Source organism: Hirundo rustica, chromosome 3 (assembly GCF_015227805.2).
Source record: "Hirundo rustica isolate bHirRus1 chromosome 3, bHirRus1.pri.v3, whole genome shotgun sequence".
Taxonomy (NCBI): Eukaryota; Metazoa; Chordata; class Aves; order Passeriformes; family Hirundinidae; genus Hirundo; species Hirundo rustica.
Genome location: NC_053452.1, coordinates 57,236,452 through 57,264,200, shown reverse-complemented (window position 1 = coordinate 57,264,200; position 27,749 = coordinate 57,236,452). Strand labels below are relative to the sequence as shown.

Genomic DNA, 27,749 nt, shown 5'->3' with positions numbered 1-27,749 from the left:
TTATGAGAACTGAGATGTAGTGAGCAATAAATGAGGAAAAGGAACTCTGAAGTAAGAAGCTTGGTTTCAGCATGTGGTAATTTTAGAATTTATCATGCCAAAAAGTTTTTGCACAAATCAGTAGACATTCAGCTGGAATTAGGGGCTGATTTATCCCTGTGGTACAATTTATCATTTCAGGATTGTTGCTTCTGTTTTATGTTATTGTTTGTTTCTTAACTGGCCCTGACAGTCATAGATAAAATCTTTTGTGCATAGACCTTTTTAATTTTGTAAACCTCATTTTGTGCACTCTGTTGGTTAAACATCAGCACAAGCACACAAAAACAGATGGCATTGTATTTCTCAGCCTGAGAGCAAGGAAGTCAAGGCACTCATTCATAATAATATATCCTCTTCTGTGGTTGCTTTAATTGTTCACTATTTTAATTAGTCTACAGAAGTTTTAATTTAAAGAACTCCTGAATAAATATGTGGCATAGAGATGTTAGTTTCAAAATCTGTATCAACACTTTTATAAAAGGTTGTGATGGTAACCTTACTTTTTTTTCCCAAGAAGCTAATAGTAATTTTTGTTGTGTCTGTGTCTAACTGTGTCCTTACTTTCCCTCTGGTTTTACAGGGCACAATGACTACATGTGTCCTGCTACTAACCAGTGCACCATTGACAAGAACAGAAGGAAGAGTTGCCAGGCCTGCCGACTGAGAAAATGCTATGAAGTGGGAATGATGAAAGGTGGTATGTACATAGCCATCATCAAGTCTTTGACATTGCTGTCTGCCTTCCTGCCTTTTAACTTCATTGGGCAGCTGATATGGTTTCTAAATAAAGGAGGAAGCTACTGATTTTGTTGAGTTGAAGTCTATTAAATCAAAATGATATTATTGAATAAAAAATTAAAAGCTCCCAAATATCATGTTATCTTGTCCAAATTTGCTTGAAAAATAAGAGGACCATTGATTTAAATTGAATTAGAATTCCTCTGTTACTGTTTTTAACTCAGTTTTTTTTTGGCCGTTCATGGTAGGCTTCAGATCCTGATGAACAGAGTTTAACCCAAGATTTTACAGCATTTTGCAGTTCAGTGTGAAGAGCATTGGTAGTGCCAAATCAGTCCGTATTTATTAAAGAAACTTCGGATATATAATTATTTTTCTGTGAATCCTGGAAGGGAAAGTTAATTTCTCTGTTCTGGTACTGTATATTCACATATTCACATATTTTAGATGTGAATTAATATGTGAATATTCACATATCTTAGATGTGAATTAACCCAACAATATTAAAAGCTTACTCATTTTATAAGAACTGAGATAAATGCCACTTTCCTGGAACACACATAATAATGATGGCTTGTTGTAGCCTGCTAAAAATTTCTGATTGCTTTTATCAATGAAGAGTAATCAGTAGCTGTATGGAAATCTGTATCTATAGGAAAAACTTAGCAAACTAGTCAGTGCACAGAGCAGAAGAGATTAGATCCCATGTATTTTGTGTGTAAAGAGCTGGATTAAAGACTGGTTCCTCCTTTCTTTGGCACATCTAATGCTTACTTATGCCACAGAAAGTCTGGCACAAGAGAGAAGAGTAGCTCATCATATTTGTCCTTTCCTCAAGAAACTGTTTATAAGTCCAGCAAAGATCAGCCAAGTCTGGGAATCTTAGGAGAAAAAGGGAAAGACTTAAGGAAAAATGATCTGTTGTTGCTGCACTTGAGGTTGGATCTGCATTTTTCTCAACTCGAGGATTAGGAAAGAGCTGAGACTGATTTTGTTAATCTCAATTTTGGGATTCAAGCAGGAGGAAGATGTAAAATCTGCTTTTGCTTCCAGAAGTTAAGACAGTGGTTGATTTTTTTAATGAGATTTTATCTATCGATCTAAACATCCTGGTTTATATGGCTAGAACTCTTCAAAGGGTAGGTAGTTAATATCACAGCTATGATCCAGAAAAGAAAGAAGTTCAAGAAAGGCAAACTAGAACCAGAGAATCTATATATGAATATCCCATGCAGATTTGGCTTTGACCTTTGTACATATGGCAGATCAGGGCTAGGATTTATAATGATGCTTTATGTTGTTGACATTACATTTTTCTTATGGCATGTTTATATCCAATTACACTTACATGTATTTAATTAATGATCCTCTGTACCAGTTTTATATTTTTCATAACTCTTCTCTAGGATGCAAGTTCTAATAGGTTTTTGACTATTCTATATGTTACTGTTTTACTCTCACAAAATGGTAAAGATTTCTCAACTAGCATTTTCTAGATTAAAGTAGTCCAAAAGAAATACTGCAGTTCTATCCAATTTTCCTTTCAAATATAAATATTCTGGAATCTTTGTTTCATACAGTGGTTCTCACCTGAGAAAAGTAATCTGGATTTAATCCTTTCCTTTCCTTTTACAATGTTGTAAGATTTTTATAGTCATTACAGGAACTGGCAGTTCAAAAATAGTCAGTGCTGTGGTATTTTTTTGTCATTTTGTTGTTTTCTTCTTTTAAGCAACTAAACTCAGTTTATTAAAAAGATCAGTATCAGCATAAATTGTATCTGCTCTTATACTACTACTAAAAATGCATGAAATCTATCACTGGTTCATAGGCAAGAGTTTTAAAATATTTATTTTATGAAGTCTTGGGAGAAAAATCTTGAGATCCCTCGGTTACAAGTAATGCACTGTCATACCTGCAGATGGTTTCAGGGAAGGTACAGTTAATGTACATGAAGTAAAACATTTAAAGTTTTTCTGGAGTTGTTATTGATCCCCTATTGTCCACAGGAAAGTGTGGGAAAATAAACCTTTCTTCTAAATCTGGACCTTTATAATTGTCACATTTCTCTCAGATGAAGATAAAGGTTAAGTAAATATTGTTGTTAAGCCATCTGGCTTAATTTTTAAGTGATAATGTTTAAATTTTAATTTTTTTTTTCTGAGGAGAGTTATAAAGATTTTTCTCTTTTAGTAGGTATAACAGAACTTTTTTTCAAAATAGTAAAATCATGTAGCTTTGTTGTTAGCTCAAAGTTCACACTGTTCTCCAGTAATTCGAAGTTCTTGTGACTGGATCTTTTAGTTTAAATAATCAACTCATGCTTGTGTTGAAGGATTTGCCTTTTTTTAAGGCATTAATTCTATAATATGCTTGGATATTTGTTTTTATCTTATCTCACTTTTATCTCTGTCTCCACAATTTGTTTATGATGATACAAATTTTAGATATAGTGGAAAACACGTGTAATCTTTCTTTCCTCTAAAGGTAATCCCAGTTTTTCTGCTGTGCTAAATCAGCTGATGTTTCTCAATACATTGTAGAAGTTGCCAACTTGTGATTTTTATCTGCAATTTAAGTGATAGGAATAATAACTGATATTAAATATGGACTCTCAGTAAATACTGGGGAAGGTAGACAAAATCTTGATTAAATGTCTCTGGTTAATTCTAAACATATGATATAGAATATGGTTGCTGGCGTTTTCCTCACAGAAGGTCACTTTATGCAGGATGCAAAAGTTCATATATACTATTTTTAGTAGAGTGGACTCAACTGGAATATGTTTTAGAGGCTTTTCATGTAGAAAAAAAAATGCAGGCTTCAAATGGCCCTTGAACTCTGTGGTAGGAACATATACTTACGAGTTCCTCTTATGAGTTCCTGTGGAAATTTTATTGATTTTTTTTTCTTCCCTGTTCTTCAGTCTTTTAAAAACTTCTTTCAGTGCTGAAGAGTTATTTTTTTTCCTCTCCTCTTGTGTTTTTAAGTGTTTCCTTCTGCATCTGTTACTGTGCTGCTTCAAGAGACAATTAGACTGCAAGAATCTCTGCTGACGCAGTTGGCATCTGAGGCATAATTTACAGAGGTTATATTTTGTACAAATGCTTCATTCTCTCTTTCTGAATAAACCCAAAGGACCTTAATGTTGTGTGTTATTATTTAGTCTGTGCTCCCGTGTTTGAATGTGAGGATAAAGTGGACACGTCGAATAAAATCTTTGCCGTGTCCCTTTTACTTAGCTTCCGTAGCAGGGGAGAGAAGCCTTGTTTTTGTTTACAACCTGCTGATGCCTCCTTGAAGCCTGTTTTTATTCTGGTTTGGAGAAGTGCACTCCAACTTTCGCATGATGGAGTGTCCCAGCTTTCAAATGGAGTTGTTACGGCAGTTGCAATCCTGAAGCTCCAACCATATGTAAGGTGCAGGTGACCTCTGCTTCTAGTACAGACCTAGTTTTCTGTTTCTCCATTGTTTTAAAGGCTTTCTGATGGCTTGTGCCCAAAGACCCCAAACACCTTATTTTATTGTTTTTTATTAATTATTTTTATAGTGTGGTAAGTGAATAAGGTTTTCTAATAATTAGTGTACTGCATTCTTCCTCTCCGTTCAATGTGTGACAGGACAGATTTCTCACTGAGTGCTGGTGGGATCAGAGCAACAGTGTGCTAGTGGAATTTGTGGCTATGGCAAAAAATCGCCATAATGCTAAATGCCAGATGCCTAAAGGAAAAATCCAGTATTTGTCTGATAGTCCATGTTTAACCACCCTGACACCTACATAATCCTTCCAATTGTCAAATGCTGATGGCTTCCTAACATCAAATCATAGGAAATGTGGCCATCAAGGATTTGAGTGCTCATGTGCTAGATCCAGATGGTGATTATGTATATGACATGGGGTATTTACTGTCTTTGAACAGCCTGAAATCTCCGGTTGTAGAGAGAGGACTTTCTGTAATATTTGTTGTGGTAATGAAATTACAGTATTACAGCACATTTGAAGCTTACATCCTTTGGTGTTACCCTCAAAAATTGTCTGAGAACACTTCATAAAATACTGTGATACAGCCCAGGGAGTGAAACTCCATGCTGGCCATAACAGAGTGCAAAAACCACATGCCATTTGACTGTAGAAAGTTTCATTAACTTCTAGAGATTGGAGTCTCTAGGCTCCAGTTTTTCCTCTCACATTCTTTTGAAATAATTACCCACCGCTAAGCCAGTCTGGTTCAGTGTGACAGTATTGCTGAAGTTTAAGACAAATTTTTACTGGGAAAATGAAAAAACAAATTTCTCATTCTCTCAGAGAAGGACCTTGCTGATTTTCACCTTTAAATGGAGAGATCTATGCTTCCTTGCTGAATTCTATATTTATTCATGAAAAAAGCTAGAGAGTTATTGAAATCATTCTCAAAAGTAGAAGTAAATTGATGTCTGATGCAACCACTGGACAGGCTCAAGGTCTTCTACATTTTCATGTAATTATCTTTTAATGAACTATTAAAAAGAGAAATTAGTGAATGAAGGAAAATGGATTGTGGATGTGAAATGATTCTAGTTTATTCAAGGAGAACTTCAATGATACTTATTAGACATACTGTTCTGTACTCACCCAAATAACTGCATATGTGCGGCCTGATAAATGTATGAGGAAATGTACCTTCTAAAGTTGTAATTGTTGGGCTGAAATCATGTACTCCTACATATTTGAAACAAAGTTTCGTGAGTTTATAGCAGTTTTCTGGGAAAATAAGGTGGAAATGAAATAAAATTTTTAGTGAAATATTTTTTCTCCTCTTTGCACACATGCAAAGGGGTTCAGTGCCATTAAATTGTCACAAAATACAGTATTTCTATGTTCTGCACTCAAAATTAGAAAGAGAGACCATTGTTGTGAACACCTTTGCCAAAAATGATTTATCTTCGTGTTCCACTTCATAACATGATCTGTGCTAGAAGGAAATCTAGGAGGTTTTTTGTTAAGCCACCTGCTCAAAGCAGATTCAACAATGAATTTATACGTGTTTAAGATCTTTTGCAATCAAGTGGAAATGGGATAAAATGGGACAAATTGTCTTATGCTTAGTTAAATGCTATAACTGGATCTGTAAAAAAAAAAGCTTCAGAATTTTTAATGTTTAACTCTTGAACACTTGTTTGAGATTGTAAAGCTGATTATAGTTGTGTATTTGTTTACCTTGGCTTTTTCGCCTTTTTTTACCTTTTTCATTAGTTGAGTAATTCCTAGGGTACTAGAGCTACAAGAGAGCTCAAGAGGGACTTTTTACAAGATAATTTAATAGTAGGACAAGGGCTAATGGCATCGAACTGGAAGAGGGTAGGTTTGGATGAGATATTATGAAGAAATTCTTTTCTCTGAAGGTGGTGGAGAGACACTGGTACAAGTTGCTCAGAGACGTTGCCCCATCCCTGGAAGTGTTCAAGGCCAGCTTGGATGGGGCTCTGAGCAACCTGGTCTAATGAAGGTGTCTTTGCCCATGGCAAGAAAGTTGGAACTAGATGATTTTTAAGATCCTCTCCAACCCAAAGCAGTCCACGATTCTGTGATTGTATGGTTCTGTTTCTTCTCTTGGTTAGACATTTACAGTTCAGTTCTAGCAGTCAGTCCTGGTATCAGGCCAAATGCTTAATTAATTTCTAAGATGTAGCAATTAAAATGTCTTGTTGTCTTTGAGATTTATACCAGTGGACTCGTCCTCAATGACTGGTTCTCCCCCTCATGGTTGATGTAAAAGTAGAGAAGTTCCTCTAAAGGATTTGTCGTGATCCCTGAAATGTCTACAGGCTCATTGTAAATATTGTCTAGAAATGGGGAAGTTGCCATACTTACTGTAACCAAAACTTGGTATTAGTTTATTTGGAGTATCAGCACTGAAAGGGATTCATTTGAATGATGAATTAATTATACTTCTCTTGTTTCACTTCTCCATGTCCTAAGATGCTCTTTAAAACGTGCTGTGACTGCCAAGGATTGAATACAAAAATACAGATTAGGATGAATCATGCCTTGCACCTTCATCTTTAATTAGTAGATCATTGGTTATCAAACTGCGCATTATGAATAGCCATTAGAGACCCCAAATGACATTTGCCTCTTGTTAACAGCTATCCTTTGTCACCAGGTCTTTAAGACTTTATATGGAAGACCAGCTTTATGATCTGCATTTTAGTTAGTAGGAGTTCTGAGGCACTTGAGATATGTAGTGTGACTTGGTCGTGGAGCAAACTGGTAGTAGAGCCAGGAGCTGAACCAGAATACCTGAATCTAAACCCCAACTGTGACTTCTGTCTCCCTCTGTCTCCAGTAGAATGGGGTCCTGATTATAGAGGAGAAATAAGCCCCAGTTTGGAAAACGATAAGAGATATATTTTGAAAAAATGACATAAATTGACATACAGCACCCATGAGTTGAAAAGGCTGTAATATCCAGGTGCACAGACTGAACACAAATATGTTACTTATTTATAGTACTGAGTGTCTAGATATCCTTGTCAGAAAACAGGCAGTTAAGCACTGTCTCTTGGGGCAGGTCTGTTTGAGATTCAGCATTAAATTCTGATTAATCTTTTTAGAGGATTTCAGACAATGTTTCTCATTTAAACTAATTGTCAGCCCACCTGGGTTTTCAGCACAATTTACATAGCTGTTTCATTTTCCAAAAGAGAAATGGGAATGAAATAAAGGGCTGATTGTCTGAATCATATTCAAAAGAAGTATTTATTAGACTATAAAATTTGAATTTGGAAAGTGGTGTTACTTTTCTGTGACCAAATAATATATTTATGTAGAGAGATTCAAGCAGAAAAGTTCCCCAAAATGTCAAAAGTCTTTAAAATCACCTTGGAAGGACCATCATGCTGAGATGTGTTACGGTATTAGAAACCTACACTGCAGTCATAGCTTCAGCAATCTGTGTCTGTTACAAATCTATCAAGAATGAAATTATGTTACTGACTTCTACTTAACGTACAGCAGCTACAGTGACCTTATGTTTTAAAGGAAGCTGTAGGATTCTGGTTTATTTCCAATGGGCCATTATAAAGCTATTGAGTTCAGCAGAGATGTACCTAATGAGGCCTACCTGTAAAGTGAAGTTGCCATAAGAGGCTGTTAGGAGGCAGCTGCCTTACTTGCATCTGCCCTTTGGGCTCTAAAGCCAGTTGTGCTTAGACACTCAGGTTTGTGTCTGTAAGGAAACTGTTGGCTCGTTCACACCATTTTACTTTTGCAGTCCCTTACCTCAGCTAATCACAGCAGTGACACCAAAGTGAACCTGGACTCAGCCCCAGAGGTCTTCTCCCAACAGTTTAGTAAGTCCTTCCCATACTTGGACATTTGAAGAGAGGCATTTGAATTTCTGGCCTCTTCAAACCCAACTTCAGTTTCAGACAGGTAGGTTTATGTCATAGGAAAATCTAGTTTCTTCCTTTGCAAACACTGGTGTACAGATTTGTGTGGTATCTCTTCCGTGCCCTGTTCTGTGCATTCTCCCTTAAGACTCTGATCATCAGTGGGCCAACTGACTCTCTGCCTCTCTTCTTACAGATACCTTCTTATTTATATTACCTTTTACTGCATACATTTTGTCTTTTATTGCCAAGCAGGGTTTGTTTTACAAAACACTAGAGATTCTTTCTCTCTAACACAGAGATTCTTTCTCTCTTGCAATTTTCAACAGGATGCCGATGAGGTAGGTTGGTCTTGAAGAGCAACAACATTGTTGAGAAGAGAAGGTGTTTCCAAGCACATTTGAAACACTCTTTTGACAAACTGACAAAATTATAGGCTGTTAATGCTACAAGGCTGTGCATGTATATAGAAGTGTCAAATATCTCTCCTCTGGGATCTGCTGACAAGGAGCAGAAGTGTGGATAGGGAGCCTCAGGTTCAAAGGCTGTTCCAGGCTGGGAAGTTAGCTAAATGGGTAAACCATGACTAAACCATTTACCCATCACTGTTTCCAAACCCAGTCATAGATCCATCTTTTTGTTGTCAAATTAAAACAAACAAAAAAAAAATTTGCAAAAAGCAAAAATCAAACAAATCAACAACAAAAACAAACCCCCCCCCCAAACCCCCACAACCCTACAACAACAAAACCCCACCAAACAAAAACCCAAACAAAAACAATCCCGAACACAATCAAGCAAAAAACAAAACAAAAAAATTGTGGCTAAAACCTGTTGTTGATTGACCAAATTTCTAACAAGAAAGAAATTGAAAAATATTATACAAAACAGTTCACAGGAAATATATTTAACTTGAATAAAAATTGAGATTATACCTGCATCTTCAAAACTAAAATGCATTATTCTGTAGTTCACACACAGCCAAGCAAATTTGATTCTAATTGGTCTCCTCTTTTTCTTCCTCTAAATATTTCTGAATATTTTATATAATACCAAAGGTATAAAAGTGGAGCTTTGTTATTAGCAACAGGTAGGAAAAAAATGGCTGTTGTATGGCTGAGATTCAATGCTCATTCAAGTGCATTTTTTATTTTGGCTCTTTTGTTTTAACAATCTGGAATTTATTTTTTGTTTTGTTGTAATGGCATGTGGGAAAACACTAGGGAAGTATTTCATATGGTTAACATTTCCTTCACAAGCATACACTCTTAGAATGTTGAGTTGGAAAGGACGTTAAAGATCATCTAGTTCCAATTCCCCTGCCATGTGAGTGTCATATACAATTTTATTGTCCATATTCAATTTTATTGCTAATCAGGTTCTAATGATTTGATTATATAATTAGCAGTTTTGAAAATGTCCAAAAGTCTGACTGAATTTATATATGAAGCTTTATAAAACTGCCTTTGAAAATCTTGGCTCTTGCAGCTTTAAAACTCATGTGGAAACTGTTTCAGAGCTCTTGCAAGATGCATAGTACTTAAATTTTTGCTGTAATATTATTTTTCATAACACTTGATAATTAAGGTCTCTTTATTGGCTGAACTGTCGAATTAAAATTGATGCATTCATATATTTTAAAAACCCTTACAGAATCATTTCACTTTTGGCAAGGAAATTTTAGTTTGATAGAGTTCTCTTTTTTTGAATTAGTGACTGTGCATCACTATTATCTCTTTTAAACAGAGATAAAATTTGATTAAGTTGAAGGAGATTTGGGAGCACTTGCATTTTTCAGAGAGATATTCACTCTTATTTAGTCCAAGAAAATGAATAAGTTTGTTGCTTGTCCATCTAGGGCTTAGGTAAAAAGTTAGTAGTATGTTCTATAAATCTCTGATGAATGTGATACCTGTACAGGTTCAGAGACCTTTCTGTCTGTGATAATAAAAGCTGGTGATGTGATGCAAAAGGAATGCATACTCTTACTGACTTTTTTTCCAGACTTTGTCTCTACAAAATCAAGTAGTAAAATTGCTACAGTTGGTTGATTGGTTGATTTTTTCTAAATCCCAAAATAAAAATGCAAAAAATAAATTTGTGTGGGGCATCTCCTCCAAACTGGTTATGTTCAGCTTTGCTTAATGCACTGCTTTTTATGTTCTAAGGTGAAGAAAATACCATGGTAGGCTTTCAGATGAATATATATATATATATATATATATATATATATATATATATATATATATTTCTTAACATCTGGTTTAATTATAAACAGTTAAATATGCCACTTTCCCTCTGTTATCTAAAATCCTCATCGCATCGTTGTTTTACTTAAGGCAGGCCTGGACTAAGTAAAAAGCAAACCCAAAAAAACTCTGATATTCCAGTAATCTATGTGATGGAGACTTTAGCTGAAGTTGTCCTACTTATATTTGTTAACCTTTAATGGATTCTGTTCTCTATTGCATTTGGCCTACAGCTTTCTAACTACACCACATTCTAATTTATTCACATTGTCAGTTTTCTTTTTCCAGGGTGAAAGAGAACCTCTTCCTGTCTGTCCTGAACCTTGTGTGGGGTATTTTCATTTGAAACCTTCTTGTATGAGAAGAGAAGCTTTAGTGTTTTGTACCTTATGCATCTTTTTGCTATTCCAGGTTTTGTAGTCTCGTATCTGGCTTGGAGGGCAAGCAGATATAGTCCATTTAGATATTTCTTACACCAGAGTTGTTTCACATGACAAATCATCTTATCTGTTCTTCTCTTATCCCTTTTTCATTCTTCTTATATCTCTTTTAATTTGAGAAGAACAAAACTGCATGCAGTGTTCACTGTAGTGTGCTTCATGATAATAAACTCTGTGATTTATTAAGCTGTTCTGTCCTCCCTTCCTTTCCTAGTAATTTCTGGCCTTCTATTTACTTTTTAAACTTATCTGATGTTTTAATAGTATTTTTCTAACCCCAACGTCTTGTTTATGAATTATGTCAGCCTATCTATTTATGGGTATGTTGAACACCACACACCCCAAGGATGCTTTCTATTTGAAAGGAAATTTCCAGATGAGCAGCTATAAAATTTGGAATGTGAGAAAGTTAGCAAATGCTTTCGTTTCTGTGAACCATGTGGGCTTGTTCATGTGATTATATATACGTATTTCACAGGGAAATTTTAATTCAAAAGCATTAAATTGATACAAAGCATAGAACAAAAATATCTGTTACACATAGAGCATGCCTGCTATTGAGTATTGCAAGGAAGTGAGAGTATCTCCATGATGACGATTTTCCAGAATAAGTCTTGTGTTTTTCTGAATGACAAGAATCTCCCCCCCGCCTCCTTAACAGAAACTGTTTTAGTGATAGGAAATACTGGTATTGCTGAATGAAACATTGGAACAGCAACACACTTGAGAGTTTTAGCTTAGAAATAGTGTAGTGAATGGGAAAATGTAGATAGGTTAATAGAAGCAATGAGAGATTTATTGAACTCCTTTTATCTGAATAGATTAATGGAATAGAATCACAAAGCCCACTAGATTTTGAATGAAATAAACATAAAATGTGTAATTTCCAAATACTAATTCAGTGAAAATCTCACCATAGTTGAAGAAAGAGGAAAAGAGATTTAAAGATTCTCCATGTTTCTTTGAGGCTGGAAAGGACCAACATTTATATCGAAGCATGTGCGATGAAAATGCTCCCAACAAATACTGGGATTCTAAAGGTTTGAAATTTTGTGGTGTGAAGAGTTCTGAGCAAATGTTGTGTTTCTCTTTCCCCAGCCGTTAGAAAGACCTGTACAGATTGCTTGCAAGTGTTTATGTTTTGTTTTGGTTTAAATGTTTTCTCTTCCCTATTTCTTGAATAGTTTCCATCTTTAGTCTCTGTAGATGCTTCTTTTGCGTTGCAAGCTGGGGACGAGTGCTGCTTTTTTTTATTGCCTGAGAACTCCAGAATAAGCTGCATCATCAGCTGTCTTTTCTTCATATCTCAATTCCTTGTGTGCTTTGCTTGTTACTTAGTCATCCTCCCTTGCCTCCACTTGATGATGGATTTAAGTTTCTGACTCAGTCTCAAAATGCGTTACTCCTCCGCTTAGATCCATACTTAACCTTCTCTTTATGGTTGGAGTCCACGTTGGCTTTATCATTATATTTTTCTTGTAACCTTTCCACAAGAGGAGATTTTGTTCCACTGCAAAGGTCTTATGTTGTTTGAATTGGTATGGCTGACTTGATAGTATCCTAAGGTTCAGGGTCATACAGTGCAAAGAACATTGCAGATATGTGCAGTAATGACAATAATGGTTCTGTTGTGGTTATTTCAGCCTTTTGACAGTAGGTCTCCCACATTAGAATCTGAGGTTGCAATTATCTCTCCTTTTCATAGTTACGTTTATCTACTTAAATGGCATTATTTACTGCTGTATAAACTCATCTTATGATGGGAACTTTCTTGAGTGTTTTTTATATAATTATGAAGATCACAGGCTCAGTAATAGGATGATGTTTAATTAAAATAAATAGTGACCTTTCAAAAGTCAAAATATTCTAGATAGCTTTTGAGAGCTGCTTCTGTGATCCATCTGACTCACCAACATCATTAATTTATCATTGGTAATTTATAGAATAATGGTCTGCTAGAGGTTGGGACATACTTTGAAGCTTTGGGCTATAAAGAAATATTTATTTATTCCCAATAACCAACTTCTTTTTGTGGGGCTAGGGCAGCTGTGCGGTATCACTGGTCTAGAGTTCTGTGTGAGCCCAACTGATATGAATTTTAGGAAGGAGTGCACTATTTCTGACACTGTGCTTTAGAAAATAGTGTCTCTGTCCGACTACTGGTGTAAGATTCCTGAAGTCTTTAGAAAATAAATCAAGGATCAGTGCTGCCTGGATCTATCAAAAGCATCTGCTGTTGACTAAAGCCAAGTGTACGTAATACTTAAGTTCAAGGAAAGGAGTTCATTATATTCTTGTGTGTCTCTAGGAATCCGGAAAGACCGCAGAGGTGGGCGAGTGATGAAACAAAAACGCCAAAGAGAGGAGCAGGATTCCAGGAATGGGGAGGCTTCTTCAACAGAGCTACGAGCTCCCACCCTTTGGACAAGTCCACTTGTGGTTAAACATAACAAGAAGAACAGCCCAGCCCTGTCCCTGACAGCAGAACAGATGGTCAGTGCCTTGCTGGAAGCTGAGCCACCCTTAGTTTATTCTGAATATGACCCAAACAGACCATTCAATGAAGCCTCTATGATGACCCTGTTGACCAACCTTGCAGACAGAGAATTAGTGCACATGATCAACTGGGCAAAGAGAGTTCCAGGTAAGGAAAAAAGCGGCCTAGTCTACTGCTAAACCTGTTGATCACAAACCAAAAAAAAACCCACCCCACATACTGATTTTCTGACTTCCTATTCTTATTTAATTCAAATTGTTCATTTAAGTTTAAATACATTAACAAAATTTACAACATTAAACAAAGTTTATCTTGTATTGGTCAATAAAATGCTATAGTGCAATGCAAGTGACTTTTGAGGAAAGATTTATTCAAGGAAAGGTATTTTCCCTACTCTAAAGAGTGTTGGGTAGTTTTTTGTTTGCAAAGCCTTTTTTTTTCCTGTACAAAACTCAGCAAAATTAAAGGTTGAAAGAGATTATTGGTCAAATCTGGTCAATTTGATCTAATCAAATTATGTTAAGTATTTTGATCCCCTTAGGGGTTACTCTCTTATGAGTAATGTAAAAAGCCATAATTTCAGTGTCACTACTAAGCCCATAAGTATTACTGCAATTCATTTAATTGCCAGGTTATAGTTTTGACTGTGAATTAAAGATCTTTCATGAATTTTGAATTCTAAAAACAAATCCTGGTTCTAGCATGATGGTTCTAACGTGATTTTTTTTTTTTTTTTTTTGTTGTTGCACTGTGATTCCTTCTTTTCCCAAAAGGAATTACAGAATTGTGGGAAATATGTAACATTTTTCTTTGTCTGTATGTTATATATATTTTCATTAATGTAGTTCAATTAATGAATATAAATTAAATGAGAGAGTAGTTTTGTAGTTAAAGTTCATCACCTTTCAAAGTTTCAGTCCACACAAATATTCTTCATAAGTAAAGATTTAAAAATTTATAAGACATTTATTGCTCATGTCATAGTTTTATCTTGATAAAAATACTGGCATACATGGGAATTTATACTTCATAGTTCACTGGATAGTTTAAGTTTTTACTGTAGCCATTTATTTAATTAAAATTATGTAGATGCTCTAGGAAGGGATGTTAGAGACAACTAATACAACTCTCACTCACATAGTGCATTACCTCAAAAGAATTACACCCAGGTTGTGCCATTTTTCTGTTTCCCTTCCTTTAAATTTGGCAAGACTGTTCCTGGTAAATCAATAACCATGTCTTTTCCAGTCCTTAAGGGTTCCCTTTCAGCCACTTTTCACATGTCACTTTGTGGGCTCCAGCTATGATCAATGAGAACCTCTGTGTGTTTCATTTCTCATCGTATCTTATACGAAATCACTTGAGAATTTTATTCTTGACAAAGTCACGGTGGTTGAAGCCTGATCTACAGTCTGTTCAAGTCAAGGGCAGTTCTGCTGTTAATTTAGGTATGTTTTGTTATCACGCTATTACAAAAATGCTTTTGAAAAATGAACCTATGTCTGTAGTGTTAAAGCTATTCACTATCAAAACAGATACATTCAAATTACCTTTCTATGGAGTTTTAGAGATATAAATAGCTTGAGTCTGTTAAAATAAATTAATTTAAATTCAAGATGAATATACCACAATCTAAATTTATTAGGTTGTCCATCTGGAAACATTTGGTCTCCATGACTTTTGATTTGGAGGCTGTGATTAATGGAAATGTACTTAGAAATGAAGTAACATTGTCAGAGAACCAAGATCTGTTTTTTATTCAGAAATCTCTCTAGAACTGCCTGTCACAAGATGATTGAAACTGCCAATGGTCAAAAAATTGCCTGGTTTACCAAATATAAACTTCAAATTTTAAGAAAGCATCTGACATCAGAAAATCAAATGTATAAGATTATCAACTGTTTGTGCATATCTAATGTATTTTACATTTAAATTTACATTCATTTTAAAAATACCTCCTAAGGAGAAACCAAGCCCAGTGACTTGACCATGTACATCCTTTAGTAAGTACTCCAGCAGATGAGGTTTTATATGGGACTGTTGAACTTTGGCCAGAATTAAAAAACAAAAATCATTTCCCTGTCATATTTTGATCTATTAGCACTGTACAAACAATTGCACCAAAGGAAAACAACAGTTATACCTAATGCAGGACAGAGAGAAAAAAGGAGTTTGGGGGGTCTGAAAGTCCTGGACACCTAGTTGGTTCTAGATGTTGTGGCCAGGAGAACAGTATACATCTACAAAAGCAGAAATAAAAGTGTTTTGATTAAAAAAAACCCAGGTCCAATTGTCTACCTACCTCTAAAACTGGGGCTTCTGAGAGTAGAAGTTTGGATCTAGGTCCTTAAATATATATGTCTTTTTAATCTCTTATTTGGTCCCTAGGAAATGTTGGGTGTACATAGTTGCTGATACTAAATTTTAGAAGTACTGATCACCTTTCAAGGACCAGGTCTGTGCTTGCCAAAGTTTCCTTCTGCTGGAATATATTGGGAATACTGTACATTAAAGGAAATATGTCTGGCAACAGAAATCGTATTTTCACTCTCACAGTACATTGCCATTCACTACTCCATTATTACTAGAAATTATACTATACAGCTAATCAGAGAGGATTTTTGTATACATTATGCACGAACAGGGGGACTGAATAACTTTTCTGTGTTAAGTATTTGGTGTAACAGCGTTGCGGAAATTCACTCAGTTATTTTTTCAGCTAATTTAATAGCGTTGTAAGCTTCAGGATCAAGGGTGAATATTTTATTTTTCCTAAAAAGTGAGTGTCCTTTTTAGCAATAGAAAAAAGTGCTCGCAGGAAGCAGCTTCCCCTACGCACGTGTTTCAGGACTTGGAAACTTTGTGCAAGTTAATTTACCTGCAAGCAGGATGTTGGAAAGCAAGGAGTAAAGTCTATATGAATGGCTGAGTTGAAATCACATTTCATAGTGTTCATAGAATCACAAGATATACTGTGTTGGAAAGGACCCACAAGGACCATTGGGTCCAAGTCCTGGCCCTGCACAGCATCAACCCCAAGAATCACACCACGTGCCTGGGAGCTTTGTCCAAATGCTTGTTGAACTGTGTCAGGCTTGGTTCAGTGACCACTGCCCTGGGGGATCTGTTCCAGTGCCCAACCACCTTCTTGATGAAGAACTTTTTTTTTTTATTGCCAACAAAACTTCCCCTGACATAATTTCAGGCCATTCCCTTGGAGCCTGTCACCACAGAAAGAAATCAGTGTCTGCTCCTCCTCTGGCCTCACAAAGAAGTTGCAGACTGCAGTGAGGTGTTCCCTCAATCTCCTACAGGCTGAACACACCAAGTGACCTCAGCTGCTCTTCATACAGATTCCCCTCAAGGCCCTTCACCATCCTCATGGCCCTCCTCTGCATGCAAATAGTTTAAAATGTTGTTATGCTGTGGTTCCCAGAACCGCCTCCAGCACTGGAGGTGAGGCTGCCCCAGCTCAGAGCAGAGCAGGACAATCCCCTCCCTTGCCCAGCTGGCCATGCTGTGCCCGATGCACCCCAGGACAGGGTTGGCCATGCTGTGCCCGATGCACCCCAGGACAGGGTTGGCCATGCTGTGCACGATGTACCCCAGGACAGGGTTGGCCATGCTGTGCCCGATGCACCCCAGGACAGGGTTGGCCATGCTGTGCCCGATGCACCCCAGGACAGGGTTGGCCATGCTGTGCCCGATGCACCCCAGGACAGGGTTGGCCATGCTGTGCACGATGTACCCCAGGACAGGGTTGGCCCCTCTGGCTGCCAGGGCACTGCTGGCTCCTGATCAACTTGCCTTGGGCCAGAACCACCAGGTCGCTTTCAGTGGCTCCGCTTTCCAGCCTCTCCTTTCCTCATCTGTCTGTACATCTGGGGTTGCCTTGTCCCAGGTGTAGAATCCAGCACTTTCCTATGTTGAAACTCTTAAGACTGGTGATTGCACAGCCCTCTAATTCGTTTAAGTCTCTCTTCAAGGCCCCTCTGGCCCCAAAGGAGTCGGTGGCTCCTCCCATTTTTTTATCAGCTGTGAACTTGCTCAGTATCCCTTCCAGCCCTGCATCCAAGTAATTTATGAAGATGTAGAAGAGTGCAGGGCAGAGGATGGAATCCTGTGTTATCCCACTGGTGACAGGTCACCAGTCTGATGTCACCCCTTTCACTGTAACCCTTTGTGCCCCACCCATGAGCCAGGTTCTCACCTATTGCATGATGTTGCAAAGTAATTTAAACAATTCTTTTTTACAATCCCTGAATAGACACATATACATTTTAGCTTATCCCCCAACCCCGAAACGAAATTGATTAGTGAGGCCTGAATGCTTTTTTGGATGAACATCTTCATATTTTTATTTTTGAATGTTGATCGCATAAATTAACCTTTAGTGATAGTTCATATTTGAGCTAAAGTACAAAACAGCTTTGTACTGGTTATTTTGTCCAGAAGCGTACCCTGAGGGAGTACTGAAAGCTTTACTGAAATCCAAAAAATTACATTTTTTGAGGAAGGAAGAAATTTGTATCAGAGCAGAAAAGCAATGATGATACAGCTTATAAAATAGTATAAAGACTTTTGGGGATATTTTTGGAGTTTCTTTTCGTGTGTAGACTTTAAGGAATAGTTTTTGGCCAGGCAGTCTTTCTGATTATATAAATAGGTGGGCATGGAAGAAGATACATCTAATTAGATCTATTGGATAAAAGTGAAACTTTTCTACAAAATGGAGTAGTGCAATGTAATTTGTGATAGACTGTGTAAAATAATGTGGGCAGAGATCTGTTATAAAGAAATGATGAAGAAAATCTTCAAAATGAGATGAGTATCTTTGCAGACATGCCCTGATTGGAAAGATCAGAACTGGTCTCAATGTTTCTTGCAACTAATTTAGCATCAGTTCAAACTTGCGTAAACTGGCTCTGCAAACTTGGTCATGTTAACCAGTTTCTGGGGAAGAGAGAATTTGTGGCAGTTTCTTATGCATAACCTCAAAAAATATCTTCAATACCTAGATATAACATGATTTTTGTCTGAGGTTGGAACCAAGTTCCTCTATGACAATGCAATTCATATTATGCCAAGTACATAAAAGCTCATTTTATTTATTTATTTATTTTCCCCCAAACCTTGGCCACTAATACAAGTGAGCTTGCCGCATGAAATGATCAAAAATCTTGTACAGTGTCTTATGACATAAACAAAAAATTCAGGATGCCTTACTCTTTAGATGGCCAAATGGGGGGGTTAGGCTGCACTCCTCCCAGGTGGCCTCCGTAGGATACTGACGGTGCATTTTTATTGCCCCGGCCAGTTGGAATAGCTGGCAGCTGCAAATGGAGTAGGTGCAAACAGATTGTGGTGGGCTAGACTTTACATGTAAATTGAGCCTTTTACCATTTAATTGGGACAAATCACTAAAAATCACACGTAGGCAAGGTGTAGATGAATGTTCATTTCTGAATCACATATTCCTAAAAGATGTGCCTTCTTATGTTCTTGGCTTAAATAACTTCTGGGGATATAGTACCACATTCAGAATAGTCTTTAATAAAATGAGCAAAATCATTACTCTGCTTTTCTACATAAATACTGTTATGTCAAAGGAATTAACTTACTGTATTTCATTAATTACTTACTGTGTATTTAGTTTAATGTCTTATGTGGAATATTGTATTTTCTAAATGAAGCTGGCGTTTTCCATGTAATCAACCAAATATTTTTGGGGAAGAATCTCTTGAGATGGTAGGAGACATTATAAGCTTATGAAGTGAGCTCATGGTAAAGAGTGTAGCTTTAAGGAAATTTTGTTGCAAGGGTGGAATCTTTGGCAGTGCTGCTACAATCTTGTGTAACTATTTACTACAAGTACAGTAGCTGTACAACTTAATAGCCCTAAAATGGTACACTGGGCATACAGGCTTTGAAGTTTTGAGATGATTCACAGTGCTGTACTTATTTTATGGCTTCATGAACCGAGGAGATAAACATTTTGGCACTAGGCTGTGGTTTTTTTTCTTTCTTTTTTTTTTTTTTTTTTTTTTTTTCCCCCCCCCTTTATTTCAAAGCCACAGAGGTTGCTATTTTCTTAAGATATTGTTTTCCTATTTGACCTTTTAAACTGCTCTGTTAAATCAGGAACAGTGTGTAAAAAGGCCAATAGCCGAAATTTTAGACTGCACTTCAGTAGCACCAAATCTTGGAAAAAAAAATTAGTCAGCTTGCAGTGGAAGGAAAGACAGATGAGAGTGATATGTGTTTATAACCTTTTAGGTTATAGGTAGGAAAGTTTATAGAGCTTCTAAGCGTACTGATCCTTCCACCAATAATTTACACTTATTTAAAAAAAGGAATGGCTTGCAATTCCTGTAATAATTTTTGATGACGTTTTCAAAACAGGGTTATTTTAATAAACCTTCTGTTTTGTAGTCTCTTCTCCTTTGCCCAGCAGGCTGGCAGTGGAGATTTCTAAAATGTTATTAAAAAGCCCACCCCTTTGCTTATCGCTTTAATCTGTTGAAGTGATGCTCTCTGCTCCCCTGCTTCTTAGATGAAAAACAGAGGAAGTAAATTTATAAGCAAAAGAGAAATGAAAATAGGCATCTGGATCTTACTTTATGGCTGCTTTTTGCTAATTTAATTTCTGTAAAGTTTCAATTAATTATCATGAATGTAAGCTATAAATATCAAACATTATAGTGGAATAAAGTAAATGGCATTTGAATTTGAACATCAAATTGAGATGTATCATTCAACAGAATGATTATGAAGGGCAGCAGAATTAAAATAATTGAATATGAAATTAAAGCTTTCCATCCCTGTGTTTTCTTAGTCTGGGGAGCATCTTCAGTTTTTCTTGTCTAGATTTTAAAAACCAAAAAAAGCATTCCTTTTGGTCCTCCTCCTTCTCCAGCTTCTGTGTGCTGTGCGAGAAGACCCCTCTCTTATAAGTTCCTTTTTTAGTTATCTCTAGAACTGTCTTGTAGTGCTTTTAAAAAAAGATTAGGTATATTTCCTCCTGTACAGAACTTCTAATGAGGGAATAGGATGAGACAATATGACACAACTGTCTGCTGCTGAGAGATGGAGTGGAGATGCTGATTCTAAAGGACAGGGAGATATTATATGCACCAGGAGCGTGTGTTAGACACAAAAAAGCCAAAGCTGAGAAGAAACAATTCAGCAGAAGTGCTTGTAAAGGAGCATAAAAAATACAAAAAACCCCAAAAATACAGGCAGTGGTTTCACTAGCTGAAGACTGGAAGAAAATTATAGCAGAAGAAAAAAAATATCAAGGTCTGAATTACAACTCTGATATTGGAAATTTAAGAGGAATTGGAAATTTCATGCAATGGTTTTCAAACTCTAGGGAGTCCCTAGAGTTAGGGATGTAGAAGGGGAGAGAAATACATTAGGACAAGGTGACCAGCAACAAGGAGACTCCAACAGTGAGAAAAAGTAAAGAACACAAGCAAGAGTACCAGAGAAGAAAGATGCTGTGAATCAGTCAGATGAGCCAATAGAAAATTCAACAGCTCAATACTGGGCTTCTTATTTCTAGGGCTCCTGCCGTAATTTCTTCAGGGGCACTTCCAAGTGGAAGGGTCTGGTTGTTGCCTACTCCTGTTGCCACAAGAGGAGCCTTGGGATGTGACTTACACACAATTCTTTCCCATTTCATCTTCCAAGCCACAGTGTTCCAGCTTTGTATCCCACTCTTTCCCCAGGAGTTTCCTGGCGACAAGCATTAAAAGAATGTGTTCAAACTGCATCATTGTATTTGCATAAAATTTCAGTCAAGGGAAACAGAGTTAGGACAGCAAAGGTAGTTAGAGAATCACTTAGAATATTTCTTTACAGAATCATTTAGAGTATTTCTTCACAGAACCATTTAGAGTATTTCTTCATAGAACCTTTGAGTGAGCTCAGAAATACATTCTTGAGTGTTTTCTAAACTTGTCTCACAACATTTCAATTTTTTTTATTCTTACCAGTTTCTTTGCAAGCTCCTAAAGCTAATTCTGTAGCTTTTCAGATTTTCTTTCATTGTCCAGAAGAAGAGAGAGATTCTGAAGAGTACATCTGCTGCTGATGCTGTTATGCAAGTACATAGCCAAAAAAAATTTTTAAGATTGCTACTCCACATATTATAGAGTCATAGTTCCATCTGTACACAGTGTTTTAAAGTCAAAACTCACAGTGCTATTATAAGGCTGATCCTGTTCAGGCCTTTCAGAGTAAGAAATATCTGAATTTCAAAGATTTGAGTTTGGGGGTTTCCCAACAAGCTCAAAAAAAAAAAAAAAAAATCTTTAGTAACCAAAATGTATCTAACTATGAATAATCTTGTTTACCTGTTTGATATATATTGACAGATGAAAAATGACACCAAACAGGTAAGAAGGAGTAACATTCTTTTAACAAGAACCACTTATATATTGGAGTTCGTTGGACATTCAAGAGTATACAAGTTCAATTGATAGTGAGTGTTTGAAGATGAAATTCTATTGGTCTTGGCAAATGGAAAGGCAAAAATGAGCATTCAAAGTAATAATCTTTATATTTTTTTAGCCAAAACTTTAGGAAATTAAATACTTAAACTGTAATATTTTATTTCTAAAATACACGATTCTTTTATAAAAACATTTCCTGCTATTTTTCTTTAGCTGATAAATAATTTACACTCTTGGATGAACATATCTGTCTTAGAGTCTTCAGCTATGCTGAACCCTGGAGCTTTCCAAGAAACGCTCGTTAATTTCTACTCTAAGTAAACAGTAAGTAATGATCCCTTCTGATTTATTTATTTATTAAAATAATTTACAAAAAGAATACGCGATTGTTGGAAAGCACTGATGCGATATGTACGTGCATGTGCACATATCCATTGTTTCTTGTTCACATAATTCACACGAATTGGCCCTTTTTACTTGATGTTTAATAACTTCAGCCTAATTCTTTTAGGTTCTGTCTAGTACTACATATCTGACCATAATCAGCTGTAATTCCAGTTTAGAGGTTTTTTTAATATCATTTGTATTACTTTTCTGTTCGAGTGAGTCACTCACTAAAACCTCATGCTAGATATATAGGAATTTTTAAGTTACATAGAAATAATTAGGAAAGATTTATAGGAGATGACTTCTGGATGGGCTCTTAGCCTGTCTGTATTGCTGCAGTGGTGCATTATATGACACATCTGTTACCAACTCATTTGTTTTCTTTGATTATCTCTCCGGGAGATGAACTATGTGTGGAAAGAGTATGTTGTTTTGTCTGCGTGCTAGTTATGGACTGCTGTGAATTTAAACTAGTGTAAGCAAGATAAAGAATATCCCACAGTGGAATGGGAGATGAGAAATCTGCAATTGCTTGTTCCTCCAGGAGTTTGTTCGCAGCTAACGGTGTCCATAAGGAATTATTGCCTTCTGTTCTGTATGTAAAGTTCTGTTGCTTGTAAGAAATGTTGCTGTCTGCCACACTCTGGAGCAGGGAGGTAGAGTTGAAATATTTATCACTGTGCTTAGACTCTGGGTCTAGAACTAAAGCTTCTTAAGCTGCTTGAGGAGACCTGGAAACAGAAGAGAGTTAAAGATTTTGACTTTGATTCAATGCCTGGTTCGGTTTGCCCACCAGAGAGGGGCACTGCTCAGGCTGTCAGAGGTACCTCACAGGTATCTGGTGTTCTCACAGGTATCTGGTGTTCCTTGTGAGCAGACTGATCTCAGAAAAAGAAAATTCATGTCAGAATTTTCAGTTATTTATTTGTCTGCAGCTTGAGATTTTTGGTTGGGAGCCCAATCCAGTAGGAAGCCTTAAGAGCCAGAATCAAGGTTAATATACTGATGAGGGGGAAAGTACCATTCAAAATCTTGCTTGTAGGCTAAATGTGTTGTGTTCCCTATGAAACTATATTCTGGAGTGTTTAGGTTGATTTGGAAAACCTAAATTTTAGAAATCTAATTTTACTTTGGTTCACAAAGATGGGGTAAGTGGTAGAGTAGGCTAATTAAAATGTTCCTAGAGAATATTAACTCTTATCAATAGTCTAATGAAGCATCTTCTGCAGCAGCTGCTGTCCCTCAGAAAACATGGCTGCAAATAGAGAAGTGGCTATACAGGTTGCTGGCTTGAGAGCCAGGTGTTTACTAAACCTCTAAACAGTCTCTGACTGGGTGTGATCGTTATATTAAAACTGACTGGAATAGAGCTAAAATTACAATATTGCCATATAATATCAACTGTTACATTAATACTGCACGCCTGACCTATTTCAGTAATCTCCTTTGGTTGCTACAAAGGTAGTATTTCTTACGGGTATCACATATATTTGTAGGATGTACTCTGCAAGATTGTAGTTTCACAAGTATTTATTCCAGTTACAGTGCTGGATAGAACAGTTCCTACCTTTCTGCTCTCCCTGTCTTGGGATGGCTGTGCACGTACAGGGATTTATCTGGGTTAGAAATGAATCTTTTGGGTGTGTGTTTTGGCTTGCCAATAACTTGATCCCTAGTCCAGTTCATGGCAAAATAGTTGAGGCAATTGAAATGAAAGGGTGACAGTATGTCAGGAATGAATAGGCAAGTATTAATATGATGGTGCTAGAAAGAAATATTCATGTATCTGTACTGCCAATAGTAATATAAAACTCTAGAACAAACCTTCTTTGAATTTAATTTCTCTTTATTTTTATGCAGAGAGGTCCTTTCCAGTCTCTCCTGTACAAAGAAAAAGAATCTTCTAGTTTCTGGCACCATTTGAAGTCTTTATTCTGTTTGCTTAAGTAGGACTTTAGATCCTACGTTGCATGTTCCTGCTTAATCTGCAGTATAAACTGTAATGCTGTGCCATAACTGTGAAGGGTTGGAGACTTGTGGGTGGGAGGTACCACCCCCTAACTCAAGATGCATCCTTGTTCCTAGAGGGTCTTTGGTTGGCTTCCATCCATGGGTTACAAGATGCTTTACTTCCCAGGAAGCAAAGACTGGATTGTTGCCAATTCTTTCAAATTTTTGGAAGTTGTTCTTATATCTTTCTTTTCCAGGAAGGCAGTAAATTCTTCTGGAAGGTCTTTGGGCCAAGTTTGCACTGTACAGCTAGTAAATAGTGACCTGAAGTGACAGAAGCATGTGGCAGCCTTTTGGAATCAGGACTTGACTTCTAGTTTTCTGCAGGGTGGGATTTTGCAATGTTTGTGGAAAAGGAAAGCTCTAGTATACTTTATTTGGTGATGGTAGGATTAAACACTGGTATTAATTGGTTGACTCTCACACATTTTAAAAGCAGTACACAAGAAGTGGTTCTCAGCTGGCACAGAATTCTGTCCATGAAAATCCAGAACAATTATGAACTTGTGACTTCCTTTTTTACCCCACTTGGTATTCATATAAGCACAGTTATGGAGGATCACTGTCTCCAATATGAAGGCCAAATGCACTTTTTTACCCCAGGTAAACATGTAGGCTTATGTTTCTTTATACAGAACCTTTTGGAAAGAATGTTGCTTTACCTCAGGGAAGTACTGACTGTGCCAATGCCCTCCTGTGTCAGTTATGCAGAACTCTCTTACAATGTGCCACAGTGAATACATTCCTGAACTGGTGTCTCAGGATTTTATCTGCTGCAAGGGGAATCTATGAAGCACGCGAAATATCCCTGCTATGAACCACCCCTCCACCCCCCACTTCCCAATCTGAAAATTCTTAGCCTAGAGGCACAAATGTGAATTAAATCCGCTATTTCTTTTATACTTCTCCATGTGATCCTGTTTTGTGCCTTGCCAGTATGCCTCTCTTCTCAGAAAATGTCGCTTATATTTTGCAGATTTTTTTGCATGCTACTTTAAGTTTTTAAGGTTTTGTTGTTGTTGTTGTTCTGTTTTTTGTTCATTTTGTTCTTGTCGTCTTGGTTTCATTGTTTTTGGGGCTTTTTTAGGTGTTGATATTGTTATTGTTATTGTTGCTGGGGTTTTTTGGTGTTTTTGTTTGTTTGGTTTTGTTTTGTTTTAAGAGGACACTTCTAATTGAGTGTTTAAACAGATGCACTTTTGAACATTCGAATGAGACAGTGCCAGGCAACACAAATACGTTTCCCTTACTGCCTTATTTTGGCAGAGATGGCAGTCAGAATGCTCTTTTCTTTAAAATCCAGATGAGCTTTTTGTACCTTATTTACCAGTTACAGGGCTTCTGTGAGGTTTTGATGAAAATCAATCATTGCAGGCTGATGAATCCAGATCTGCTTTTCTTCAGCTGATACTGAATAACTGTTACCAGCTTTCCGTGGGTTATTTTATTTACAAATTACGTGGAGTAACTTGTGTTGGTGGATGACTGAAATTATTTAGTAATGGGATGTCAGAAGTAATTCAGAATAACATTGGTGAGCTGTTTTCCCCCTTCTGAACAAGTTGCCGGCCTCTTGAACCCTCAGAGTCTCTTGTCTTCCTAATGCTTCATGTATAGTCAGAGTAGGACTATATTTAAATGCGTTTGGAGACGTTTTAATTTGCACTCAGAATTACCCTTTCTTTGTGTATCTGTAAGACAATAATATTAAGATTTTTTCCTCTTTTTTTGAATTTCCAAGTTCATCCTTCTCCCTCAGTTCCTTTTTTGATGGTCTATCTCTGCAAAAATGCAGCCTAGAAATGCGTAAAATATCAGGTTGATTCCAGACTTAGCACCAACAGTTAGGAGGTGACTCACTTCTCTGAGTATCTCTAAAATTCCTGTTTTATTTGTTCTGATTAAATTATTTTCTGTCATCTTCATATTTTGCTGCCTCATTGCTTTCTTGGCCTGTTAGATCATTAATAACCATGTTTATGATAGTGAAAGTTAGAATGCTATGTCATCTTGACAAGTTTTCACCACATTGTTGCTTCATACTTTCTGTCTCTTGTTCAGTTGTTTTGAAGTTTACCTTTTGCCATCAGGGTGCAACACCGATTCCGTGTGACCTGCTTTGGTTGTGTCAATATTGTGGTTACTGCATGATTTCCTCTCATCCTGGTAACTCTCCTTGTGGCAGCCATGTAGCCACGGGAGAATATAAACATATGTGAGCCGTAGAAGTGAGTAACAGGAACCCACAACCTTCTGGATATCATCAAAAGTGGGCAACACCATTTGGGTAACAATCAGGTGATATTTGCTGCCTTGGGGCTCCTACACTGGGCACAGTTCTTCTGCCTCTGAGGACAGGAGACTTCAGCCTGAAAAAGTCTTCTTTGTGTGATCCAAACTGTGCTTCAAGGATCAGTATGGTGATGCTATTCATAAAATAGTGTCTGAACCATGTGAAGTGGCTTTATTTCCTGATCCAAGCCAAAGTTTTATTCTCATCCATAAGGAGTCTGTCAAATTTGCATTTCATATGCACGTGAAAGAAAAAAGAAAAACAAAATAAATCAAAACATCTCTGAAATAAGAAAGATGAACACTACAAGTTTTTTTTACAAGTGAGAAAAAAAGCATTGAATTACAATTACGAGGAAGCCTTTTTGAATTTTAAGTTACATCTTTTTCTTCTAATCTTTAATTTCTGCTATTGCACTTCTTAGAAAGTACTACAGTGATATTTTTTAATGTAGTGGGATTCCATGCAATTTTCCAGTCCTGTCAAGGGATAAGAAATAGAGTTTATAGGTCCGGTCACTTTGGATGAGCTTGTACACTGTTCCAAAACTTTCCAGATGTCTCCATCAGAGTTGTGTAAATAATTAGTTTCTTGGTTTCATGGCAGATACAAATGGTAAAGCATGAACTTTCTTACTTCATATGAAATTAAATTTTTGAAACTTTCTAGATAATAACCCTTTTGTGCAAAATTAATTTTTTTTAATATGAAAGAGTAGACTACAATAAAATTTCAAATATTTCAGGCACCTGTTTAAAATAAAAAGACAGTTTTAGGGAAAAGGGTCCTATATTTCCAGAAGTTTAGATACTTTTTTCAGTGTTGACTGCTTGGAATAGAGTTCCTGCAGCAGGAATAGGTGCCTGGTAGAGTGCTGAAAGCTAAGATGAGGTGCTGACAAGGAGGCTGTGTTTCCAGATAGAAACCAGCCTCTTTTTATTTGTTTGTTCTCATTTTGTGAAATCTGACATGTAACCCGGAGTATTTTAGATCAGTCAGCTGTCCCTTTCCCATGTAAAATGCTCTGTCAGAGTGCTTCCAAGCAGCTCTAGCCTCAGCGTGTATCTCAGCAGACAGTATGGGAGCTTGAGTCAAGGTCACTGCTCTGCAAGTGCAACACCTGTGTTTTGTGTGCACACCTGAGCCCGCTCCATGAATGTGTCACCGTTTCCTGAGGGTGCCTTGGGTTTGTTACCCATTGAAGGAGAATGCAAGAAAAGGGGCCTAAGACAGTGGTGTGTTGTGTGGAAACATGCTGCTTGGTAA

General features: G+C 36.9%; 1 protein-coding gene across 1 annotated transcript in view; it reads left to right on the top strand.

The window, feature by feature from the left end:
- The window catches only part of ESR1 (estrogen receptor 1), a 160,864-nt gene that overhangs the window by 100,221 nt on the left and 32,894 nt on the right, over nucleotides 1–27,749 (top strand). Inside the window, 2 exon segments of the mRNA XM_040059234.2 lie at nucleotides 623–739; nucleotides 13,149–13,484. Of these exon segments, the coding sequence (XP_039915168.1) occupies nucleotides 623–739; nucleotides 13,149–13,484 (453 nt within the window).